This window comes from Asterias rubens, chromosome 2 (genome assembly GCF_902459465.1).
Source record: "Asterias rubens chromosome 2, eAstRub1.3, whole genome shotgun sequence".
Classification (NCBI taxonomy): domain Eukaryota; kingdom Metazoa; phylum Echinodermata; class Asteroidea; order Forcipulatida; family Asteriidae; genus Asterias; species Asterias rubens.
The window spans coordinates 18,408,309-18,419,793 of record NC_047063.1 but is presented as its reverse complement, the minus strand read 5'-3'; the positions used below and the strand labels follow the sequence as shown (position 1 = coordinate 18,419,793).

Sequence of the window (11,485 nt, the reverse complement as noted above, 5' to 3'; positions counted from 1 at the left end):
GAAGCACTTTAGAAATTGCTTGAATACATTGGAGATGAAGGTTCATTTTTGTTTGGCATTTTTCTTGCCTTCTTTTTAAATCAACAAATTTGTAATTTCAATTGAATTGTCGGGTGAAACTTGAAGTCCGGATTTGGTTTAATGTGAGCTTTATACCTGTATTACTGTGAACTTGGAATCAAAATAAACTTGATGGCTTTTCCAATCTGGCTGAAATCAATTTTTCTTTCTCTTCTTTGTTTTTATTGCCATTGGATTAACTGTAAATGCATCAAGATAGTGTAGTTGTAGGATTTCTCTTTGGCTGGCGGGAATACTTGGTTTGTGTAGTCTAGTAACTGCTCTGATGTAGAAATTTATTACATTTTCCTTTTTAATAAACTACAGTTCACAAAATTACTGAATGAATCAAAAGCTATCTGCTTGAAAATTTAGAATCAAAGGGAAGAAACATTCCAGTTTATAAAACTCAACTGTAAAAGAAACTTATCTTACAGAAATAATGGACACACGCATTTGAAAAACATGCTGTTACAATTCTGTAAATAAAAAGAAATGAAAAACTCGTATTTGTTTCTTTGTACATTGTTTTATTTCACATCTTGTAATAGCAAAGATACCCTAAAAGGAATATTTCCCTAATTAACAGCTAAAAAATAATAGTGAGACAACCCTCCTACTATTTGACCATTCAATATTATCCAGAGTTTTGAATAACATGAAAAATGTAGACAGCAATTACGGCATATATTGGCCAGTGAATGCATCTACAGTACACAACAATTCCAGCCATGTCTGAAGAGCCAACAGTATATACGTTTTAAAATAAATATACGTTTCAAATCAAAAGCTACCAACAAGGTCATAGATAAGATAAAACCAGTTTTGTACAATTTAGAATCAAAGGAAGCATACCAGTTGAAAAAGATTTTTTTTTCCAGAAACAATATAACGAATGGTTCCCATTGGTTGGTCAATTTACTGACAATAGGAGACTTTCCAACGCTAGGTGGCAGCAGACATACCGGGTAAATTTCCATTGTTTACGTAGTTCTGAACATGCGCATAATTCTTAGAACAATGGATTTACCCGGTAAGTCTGCTGCCCTCTATCGTCCCAGAAAGTCTCCCATTGGTTCTGAAAGTAAGAGGGTTGTAACAATTCAATTAAACATCTTTTCCCTTCTACCCATTTTAATTTCATAATGAATATCTCAAAAAAGATGAATCATTGAGTCCACCTTTTCATGTACCCAGACCTAAAAACAACAAGTTATCTTAAAAAGTTATTTACAACAGATGTTCCTAAAAAAATAATTTTTTTTATCAAAAACAACTGCCTGGAAATGTAACCTCACTAGAAAGTCAATAACACTGGACACCTTTGGTATTTGTCAAAGACTAGTACTCTAACTTGGTGTATCACAACATATGCATAAAGTAACAAACTTGTAAAAGAATTTGACTCAATTGGTCATTGAAGTTGCAAGAGAATATTAATGAAAGATATTTGAGTGAGAAATTACCTCTTTCTCCAAAACTTTGTTTCTAGTATACAGAGGGAGCCACTTCTCACAATATTTTATACTATCAAGAACTCTCCATTGCCCGATACCAAGTAAGTTTTTTTGCTAACAATTATTTTGAGTAATTACCAGTAGTGTCCAGTGCCTTTAAATGGAAAAGCCAGAGTAATTGTATTCTGAAAGAATGCACAAACCGAATGCATTTAAAATTTGTTGCACATCAATCCCACACTCTGAAAATTCTACAAAACCCTTCTTAACAATGTGGACGACTCCATGTAGACACCAACTTTGTCCGCGATGACACAACCTTACCTCATTTGCATAAACAGGCAGTAAACGATGCCACGAAGCATTCATAACGCCTTTAAAAAAAAAATTATCCAGACTCCCTCTATGAAATGTTTGAATACGCGAAACAGACGGGAAACGATGCCACGAAGCATTCATAACGCCTTAAACATTTTATTAACCAGACTCCCTCTATGATGTTTGAATCTACGCAAGACTGTCCTGGCACACCACCATAGCTCTGAGAAGTTTCTCGGGATGAACAATAGTCCAATCCACGATATTTTGTGTAGTGACAGTTGCATTTATAGCTCTGGCGATCTTTAGGAAATTGTCATCACAAAAGTCTTTGAGTACTGTGCAAGTCATCTCCAGAAACCAATAGCTGGCAAGCATGTATGCTTCGTTTTTTAACGGGGCAAGGGAACCAAGGCATGTTCTCCTTGGTAAAGGGCAGGCACCCTTTAAGGAAAATGTAAATTTCTACTGGAGCATTTCAAGGGCACTGTGGCAATGACCAGGAGGCATGGAGGCAATCCCCTTCGTTGCCTCCGTGCAGAATCAGGCCTGGACTGGAATTTAAAGAGCTATAATACAGAATCCGCTCGACCACTGTCTTCGGTTTATAAGTTCAGGACATTTGAAAAAACAGTAAGTCTTTGACATGGCTGACCTGTCAGTGCACAACAGGGTTGAGAGGCTCTGCTTTCACATTGGTCAGGTCCAAGGCGCTGTCTGTATCGTCATCTATTTCACCAATGATCGCACTGAATACAAAGAAAGAAATTAAATCTGGATGAATAATGGTTTAATAAAATGTCATAAATATTTTCTTTTGCGTGGTTGCAGCTCCTGGAAGCAAGAGAGAACTTTATGGGGGTGCTCGTGCTTATTTATATTAGGCTTGAACGTTTTCTCTTTTTATTAGTTTTTGTTTTAGATTAATATTTTGGAAAAAAAGCATTCGCTGTAGCAAACTGCTTATCAACAAAAAGGACCTATGGTATAAATGGAAAAAAATATTAAATGGCCTGATGTTGCGACCCTGGAATAATATTTTGTAAATGTGTTAACTGTTGATCCTGTGAAAGTAACTTCATAAAAGGTCCATTTATGACAATTTATTGATAAAACCTGGGTTATCAAAACTTCCTGTGCACAAGTTGAACACAAAGTTAACTAAGCCCAGTGAGCTACTTTAACAAAAACTTTGAAATAAGTGCAAGGCTGGACATTATTTGATTTTGACGTTCACATAGCTGCTTTTGCAGCGATTGTTTTGCAGTAGTTGAACATAGCTCAACTGTTGTGACGTCAAAATTTGAATTGCATTCACATTCGTAGAAAGTATGAACCCGGCTTTATTCGTTTCTTACATGTTGTCTCCTCTGATGATGTAAAGACCAAGTACCACCTGCTCCACGCCTGCCGTGTTGCTGTAAACTCTCTCGTGACTCTCATCCAGGATCAGATTAATTGTCTGATCAAAACCTTTTAACGTTCCCTGTGGAAAAATTGACATTATTTTGAGGCTATTTAATTCTTGTTAATCTCCAAAGTATTGCACATGTTTTTTTTTTCAATTGAATTTAAGTTCCACTTCAATGAACAGGGTTCTGCCGAGGATTTCTTTAGTGGGTAACAAAATATATCCCTAGTTCATGAAAAAAAAATACCCTAAACAAGTAGTCTAAATTTATCGCTTTTGATACCATTTCTTTTCATTTCTTTCCAGGCATGCAATGTAACTTCACCCCAAAAAAAAAGGAAATTACAAAATTTCAATGATATAGTATAATATTTGTATAGTATTTTTTAATTTTGAATGGTAAAATTGAGATTTTAAAAAAGAGGAAATCAGCAGATCCAAGGAAAAGTTGCATGCTCGATTTTTGTTGAAATCTTTGAAGGAAATTGCGAGTTTAAATATCAAAATTTGAAAATGAATGGTGGTCAGATTGAGAATAGATTCTGCCAGAGGTGTCTTGAGAAGTGCCGGGCGGGTTCCAGCACCAACCACTGAGGGCAGAACCCCGAGTGTGAAAAGTATCTTTCTTACCACTATCTGTCGGCCATCGTTGGTAATGACAGAAACTGTGTCTGTGCATCGGAAAGTAAAGGAAAACTTTCACTAGGAAAGTCGAAATTAATTAAATGTTAAAATAAAGTTCTTTAAAAAACATGAGCCACTGTAAACCTCACAGCTTTGTTGTACACACTTTCCAGCTTAAACATTGGATCAGAGTGTGCAAAACCAATCATGATCAGTGAAGCGCGCATAATGTTTTCATGGTGCAACAGCCAGCTGTGCCCAATCTAGTTGCGATAATGTAACCCTCCTCCCGGCCGACGGCATAGTCAGAGGGTTATGTTATCGCAACTATGCCCAATCTAAGTACCACACTCTGCACTACCAGATTGCAAACTTGTTAAATGATGTTTACTTGCAAGTAGGCCTGGGTGCAAGTGAAATTTACTACTCGACTAGTTGCGCCTTAAATAGTCGCATTATTGATGCATAGCTGCATGTTGTTTATAGAATTCACGCTGAAAGGATTGAGAGATTGTGTCAGTGATGTCTGGTTGTGTTTGAATATCAAGTAAAATATGTTGTCATGAATAGTCGTTCAAGTGACACAATAATAACTTCACAAAGCAGTAAGTTGCAACTATTTTTGTATTGTATGTAGCTACGCTATAGGCCTGCCCCCCTGTAGCCCCCCAAAATGTAGTTGAAAAACATTAATGACTAATTCAGGGTAAAAAAAAAAACCTTTTTAAATTTTATAAACTTTTTCAGTTAATTTAAAACTACAACTGGAATCTGGATAACTTTCCGTATGGCGCCACCACTTTTTCACCCATTTTTACAGAAAGGGATATCCCATTGAGGTAAACAAAATACAAAATTACAATGACATAGTTATAGTTTTATACTGATTTCATATCGAATAAAAAAGTGGTGGCGCGATACGGAAACTTTTCCCATTTATTTAATATCTTGTTTATATTCAAAGAACATTTAAAATTTTGTTGTCGTCAGTTGTCGGCTTAATGCATTTAATTTAGTGCGACCCAACGGCGAACGTCGGCCGGGAACGCAACGAACGGCAAAACAAGCATGACGAATCGTGGCGAAATTTGCTTGTATTTTGTAAAGGATACGGTTTATATAACTCTCCAGTCCCGACGCCATCTCGAACAAATCTGGATGTGACCTCTGGAAAACCGTGCTTGCAAAATGGTTGAGAATAATTAGTTATTACGTAGTGTTTACTCACTGTTTGTGTGTTACAAACGACAGTTTCACGTTTTAATTTTTATCGCGGGTGCTGCCATGACAGTCCCACTCAAGGAACACGATTTTGTTTTACTGTAATCAAATCAAACTCAATACTATTTTTATTAAAATGCTATAAAATATTTCTTAGTATTGAAAATTGTTATATTTTAGTTAAGTGGAATTTTATAAAATAATACAAAGCTATTTTTTTATTAATTTAAAATAAAAGTTGTTTTAACTGCGACTCCAAACGTGACCGATGGTGGCGCTGTGTAAAATAGACCGGTGTGAGTGTGGACCAAAGTTAAAGAGGTAGCGCAAGGTTAGTCAGTTGGTGTGATATTTTGGCTTCAAAAAGTTGGCAGAACAATTGCATTGGTATGTATATTGAATATTTTGTGTTTAGTTTATACTTAGTTGTTTTGCTGTCGGAAATGTAGGTGTAAAATTGCGGTATGCATACACATGAACTCCAGCTGAAAATTTTGATTGGTGTTTTGTAGTTGCGATAATCGTAACCCTCCATCCTCCCGACGGTCGGAGACCGGAGGGTTACGACACAAGACTGATACTATCGGTGTAACTAGCAGTTTTGACCAGTTTTTGCCAGACTCGTGATCAGATTCGTCCTTTTTTTCCACTTTCCAAAATCATGACAGACATTCTAAACACATGGAGTTGATCTTTATTGTATGACAACGTCATCTGGAACCCTTAAAACAACATCATGAAAATATTTGGCAGAAAAAACGACAAAAACTTACCAAAAGACTGACCGAATATATCCATAATCCATAGCGGGACCAACTAGTGATTTTGAACGTCGCACTTGCTTGGCAACAACCAATCAGCGTGACCCAACCATCGATGTCGTATGCGTATCGGCCATTCCAGCTTGCAAACTCACCGCCTGTGAGTGTAAGCACCGATCCCCCGCACCGAGTGCGCAGCATGCAGGCATGTACATGTACATGTACATGTACTGTATGAACATCGTGCGTGCACAAACTATACAGCTCGTAAGTACCGTGTGCTGCTCCATACCCCCACATGGCCAAACACACCCTGACGTTGTGTGTATGTGTGCAAGTGTACACAATACATGTACATGTACATGCCTGCATGCTGCGCACTCGGTGCGGGGGATCGGTGCTTACACACACAGGCGGTGAGTTTGCAAGCTGGAATGGCCGATACGCATACGACATCGATGGTTGGGTCACGCTGATTGGTTGTTGCCAAGCAAGTGCGACGTAGTTGGTCCCGCTATGGATTGTGGATATATTCGGTCAGTCTTTTGGTAAGTTTTTGTCGTTTTTTCTGCCAAATATTTTCATGATGTAGTTTTAAGGGTTCCAGATGACGTTGTCATACAATAAAGATCAACTCCATGTGTTTAGAATGTCTGTCATGATTTTGGAAAGTGGAAAAAAAAGGACGAATCTGATCACGAGTCTGGCAAAAACTGGTCAAAACTGCTAGTTACACCGATAATATCAGTCTTGTGTCGTAACCCTCCGGTCTCCGACCGTCGGGAGGATGGAGGGTTACGATTATCGCAACTAGGTGTTTTGGTGCACGGTTTGGGGGCGGGGAAATGGGGAGGGGGGGCGGCAATGGAGAAAGGGGCAGTTTTTGAATGGACCTTGTTAATGTTATATATTATAGTTGTAGGAAGAATATGTATAGCTTGACGTACCCGGGTGTTTTGTTTGGATTATTATTGTTATTTTGGAAAAGTTTCCGTATGGCGCCACCACTTTTTCATTCGATATGAAATAATATAGTATCTAATTTACCTCAATGAGATATCCATTTTTGTAAAAAAGAGTGAGAAAGTGGTGGCGCCAAATGGAAAATTATCCGTTATTTTTAATAAATTATTAAATAAAAAGATATTTTGTAATTGTAGATTTTTTTTAAAAATTTCCTTTCAAATTACTTCCCTCATTGATTGATCCCAATCATGCATATCAAATCATGAGGGAATTTTTCCATATCCCACCTCCACATACTTTTTCACTCACTGTTCTAAATCTAACCTTTATGGAATGCGCTGCATGCACTGCAATTAGTCCAGACAATGTGTGAAGCTTGTGACATAGGTACATGGGAGAGGAAGACAAGCCTGATACTTCACGAAGGCAACAAAGGCGATTGCCTCCAGGCCCCCTGGGCGTTGCCTTGGTGCCCTTGAAATGCTCCAGTAGAAATTAACAATTTCCTCATATAGGGTGCCCTTCATAAGAAGAAAATGCCTCGGTGCCCTTGCTCTTTCAGAGACGAAGCATACAGGCCTGACTGAGTGGAGAATTCCATAGGCTAGCCAATCTGCCTAGCTCAGTAAAGGTTTTAATGGCAAACTAAACTCACAGGGTTCGAATGGAATCTTATGATTTTGTTTGTTGCTGTGATTATAAACTATCAGGGCTGTATGCTTCGTTTTTGAAAGGGCAAGGGCACCAAGGCATTTTTTTCTCGGTAAAGGGCACCCTATGATGAAATTGCAAATTTGTACTGGAGCATTTCAAGGGCACCAAGGCAATGACCAGGGGGCACGGAGGCAATCGCCTTTGTTGCCTCCTTGAAGTATCAGGCCTGAACTAATGTTGGTCTACACCCGGAAGGTTTGATCACTAAAACTTAAATTTGTTTCCCTTTCAGATGAAAGTCCTTCTACAACAATTCACAAAATGAAGTTGGCGACGTTATGCAGTCGACTGCAGTCCCTTGCACTCACAAGTCAAAATGATTGTCAACAACAACTAATGAGAACAATCCGCAGTTATTCAGTGAACACCCAGATACCACAATCCCTGCACCGTCCAGTGTCTGTATGGCCAATAGTCAAGCCAACTTGTCTTTTACCTGGAGAAAAGCAACATTTTGGAACTTTTTGTGTAAGATCAGATTTCCATACGTCGAGTGTGACCTATAAATTCATTCCATGGAAGAGTACACCGAAGTACACGGTCAAACCTCTCGGGTTGACTAAATCTGCTGGTCGCAACAATACAGGTAACTTGCTTTATTTAAAGCCATTACTTTCGGTAAACAGTATTGTCCAAAGGCCCACACTTTGTGTATCACAACTTATATATTAAATAAAAAACCTGTGAAAATTAAGGCTCAATCGGTCATCGGAGTTGGGAGAAAATAGCGGGAAAACCCACCATTGTTTCCGCATGTTTCGCCGTGTCATGACATGTGTTTAAAATAAATCCGTAATTCTCGATATTGAGATATCGAGAAGTGATAATCGTTTTAATGTTTTCTCACAAAGTAAAGCATTTCATCAAACAATATTTAAAGAGAAAGTCTTTCACCATTACCTTCTCTAAACCATGTAAGTTATTTGTAAATCTGTGAACTTTTTTTCTTTTTTTTCTGTTCGAAAGTGTATAATGGCTTTAACAGGACTGCACTGAAATTTCACAGGGGCAACGAAGGTGATTGCCTCCATGCCCCTTGTTTAATGCCTTTGTTATCTTAAAATGCTCCAGTGGAAATTTATAATTTCCTGATAGGGTGTCCTTCACCATTGAGAAAATGCCTTGGTACCCTTGCCCTTTCAAATACGAAGCATACAGGCCCGACTTTGAGTTCTTGATATTCAAGAAAAGGCTGTATATTTAAATAGTTTGCAAGAATTTTGATTGGATTGTTATTGTGTCATATGCTGAAGTAAACTTTTAGCATAAAATATGCTAAATTTTAGAAGCATGTGCCAAATAAAAATATAGTAAAACTGCAACAATATGTCAATAGTGTCCACTGTCCACATGGTGTAGTATTTTTTGTATATAATTGCTATTTAAACTTGTTTATAATGCATTTGTTCACCATTTAAATGTAATTTTGATATTTGTACACTTCTGAATTTTTTGTAATTATCAATTAAAAAATCAGGCTCCATCCTCAAGGTTTTGTAAAACTAAAAACACTTCTGCCGTTGACGGCGCCATCAAAATGACAATGCTTTGTCGTCATGCTTGGGAGTTTGCTTTTTTGTACCTCCACGCTGCAACAAAGCGGCTATACCAATTGGAGCTCCAAACTATGACGTAACATCTTTTCAGAAAAGCGCTGGATAAGGGTATTCGAAAATATTTTTACACAATTAAAATCTATTTTTAGTCTTATGACCACCAAACTGTCCACACAATTTTCAGGCAGAGTTACCGTCACTGGTCGAGGTGGCGGCCACAAACGACGCTATCGTATGGTGGACTTCAAACGCATCGGTCCTGAGGAAGGCGCCCCCAAAGAAGAGAAGGTACTCCAGGTCAGGTATGACCCCTGCCGGACTGCAAACATTGCTATGGTTGCCGCTGGTAACCACAAACGTTGGATACTTGCCACAATCAACATGGAAAAAGGTGACATCATCAAAACATCCGGTGTCATCGGTAGAATGACAGGTAAGGTCACAAGGAGCAAACAGATAGTTTAAAGAAACTGGACAAATTTGGTAATTGTCAAAGTCCAGTCTTCTCACTTGGTGTATCCCAACATATGCACAGTATTTACAGACCTGTGAAAATTTGAACTCAATTGGTCGTCAAAGTTGCGAGATAATAATGGAAGAAAAAACACCCTCGTCACACGACGTTGTGTGCTTTTAGATGCTTAATTTCGGGACCTCAAAATCTAATTCTGAGGTCTCGAAATTAAATTTGTGGAAAATTACTTTGTTCTTGAATAACTATGTTACTTCAGAGGGAGCTGTTTCTCACAATGTTTTATACTATCAGCAGCTCTCCATTGCTTGTTAACAAGTAAGTTTTTATGCTAACAATTATTTTTAGTACATTTAATTACTAAGTGTCCACTGCGTTTAAAATTGTTTTCACACATCAAAGATATATATTATTTTAAATTGTACATTTGACTTGCAGTAACATCATGTGAACATCTACATTTAAACCATTTTAACATGATATTAGAGACTTGTAGTGTTTCGTGAGCATTCGATCCGTTGTAAAATGATTGCATCAGAAAACTCAATTGACCTTGGAGCCCCTCTATGAGATTTATGGCTTGGCTTTAAATTATAATTGCCTACTTTGATTTCTTTGAAGTTGCTGCAAATGAAGGTGATGCGTACCCCTTAGGAGCTCTCCCCATCGGTTGCCTCGTCCATAGCGTAGAGGTCTTCGAGGGCGCCGGTGGGTCCTACGTCAGAGCAGCGGGTACGAGCGCTCAGGTCATTCGCAAGACTGGCGGTCAGGTGATCCTTCAGCTGCCATCTAAACAACAGATCAGCGTCAGCGAGAAGTGTATGGCAACAGTTGGGCGTGTCTCCAACGAGGATCACAATAAGAAACCCATTGGTGAGTGATGAGTCAATAAAATCAAATTAGCTCTGAACAGGACAATGACTTCTGTCAAAGGCTCAGTTGGAGACTTTTGGGTCACTTGGTGGCAGCAGACTTGCCAACAGTCAATTTTACGAAATGCTGGGATTAATTCTATCTGGTGTTTGGACAATTAACTCGTACTAACTTAGGATGAGTTCAATGTGTCCTATGTCTATGGATATGGAACTTAACTCGTCATAAGTCCTAAGATTAATCATAAGGTAGGAAGAGTTTGGTGAAATCGAAGGCTGGTAAAGCCATTGTTCTCAGAGTTGTTTGCATCTTCAGAACCAAGTAATTAATGGTCACCTAGCGTTCAAAAATCGCCCATTTCATAAAACTGCTTTTAAAAGCACAACAAGTTGCCAAGCACAACCAATCAGACCAATGCTTACCAGAATAAGGTTCCCAGCCAGACAACCATGTCACATGCACAATTTGTGACTGGTGCCCTGCTTCTTTTCTGCTTAGCAGACACTTATTGAGCAATATTTTCTGCTTAAGAAACTCAATGAAATTGGGCCCTGGAGTTGCCACGGTACAAATTTGTCTCAAATTTTTTCTTATTTATAGGCAAAGCTGGTAGGAATAGATGGCTTGGTTGGCGTCCATCGAGTGGCCTTTGGCAGAGAAAGGGTGGATGGGCTGGCAGGAAAATCCATCCTCCACCTCCTCTGAAAGTCTACAGGAGTCCAGACAAAAAAGGAACACATATAAGCGTGTAAATGAACTAAAAACCCCAAAGAAATTGTACTCATTTCCAAATATAGATTTCCCTCGGCCACTTTTAACAACAAAAAAAACCTTGTTGCAAACATTTGTGTGCTTTTAGATACATAATAAAAGGCTTTTAAAGGCAGTGGACTCTATTGGTAAGTACTCAAAATAATTATCATCATAAAACCTTTCTTGATTACGAGTAATGGGGAGAGGTTGATAGTATAAAACATTGTGAGAAACAGCTCCCTCTGAAGTGACGTAGTTTTCTAGAAAGAAGTAATTTTCCACAAATTTGATTTCGAGAC

General features: G+C 38.3%; 2 protein-coding genes across 3 annotated transcripts; one reads left to right on the top strand and one right to left on the bottom strand.

The window, feature by feature from the left end:
- Nucleotides 1-2,309: 2,309 nt before the first annotated feature.
- Nucleotides 2,310-5,158, bottom strand: LOC117306959 (U6 snRNA-associated Sm-like protein LSm8). The gene is made up of 4 exons (XM_033791560.1): nucleotides 4,983-5,158; nucleotides 3,877-3,917; nucleotides 3,194-3,321; nucleotides 2,310-2,584 (listed from the first exon to the last, which is right to left on the bottom strand). Exons 1-4 carry the CDS (start codon nucleotides 5,011-5,013, stop codon nucleotides 2,494-2,496), a joined length of 291 nt encoding a protein of 96 aa, XP_033647451.1. The 5' UTR covers nucleotides 5,014-5,158; the 3' UTR covers nucleotides 2,310-2,493.
- Nucleotides 5,159-5,382: 224 nt separating this feature from the next.
- LOC117306691 (39S ribosomal protein L2, mitochondrial-like) lies at nucleotides 5,383-11,318 on the top strand. 2 transcript variants are annotated; one of them, XM_033791180.1, is made up of 5 exons: nucleotides 5,383-5,422; nucleotides 7,765-8,118; nucleotides 9,273-9,521; nucleotides 10,182-10,433; nucleotides 11,034-11,318. In XM_033791180.1, exons 2-5 carry the CDS (start codon nucleotides 7,794-7,796, stop codon nucleotides 11,183-11,185), a joined length of 978 nt encoding a protein of 325 aa, XP_033647071.1. In that variant the 5' UTR covers nucleotides 5,383-5,422; nucleotides 7,765-7,793; the 3' UTR covers nucleotides 11,186-11,318. The 2 variants fall into 2 exon arrangements, with proteins under 2 accessions (XP_033647071.1, XP_033647064.1); XM_033791173.1 differs by having other exon boundaries at nucleotides 5,389-5,478.
- The last annotated feature ends 167 nt before the right edge of the window (nucleotides 11,319-11,485 follow it).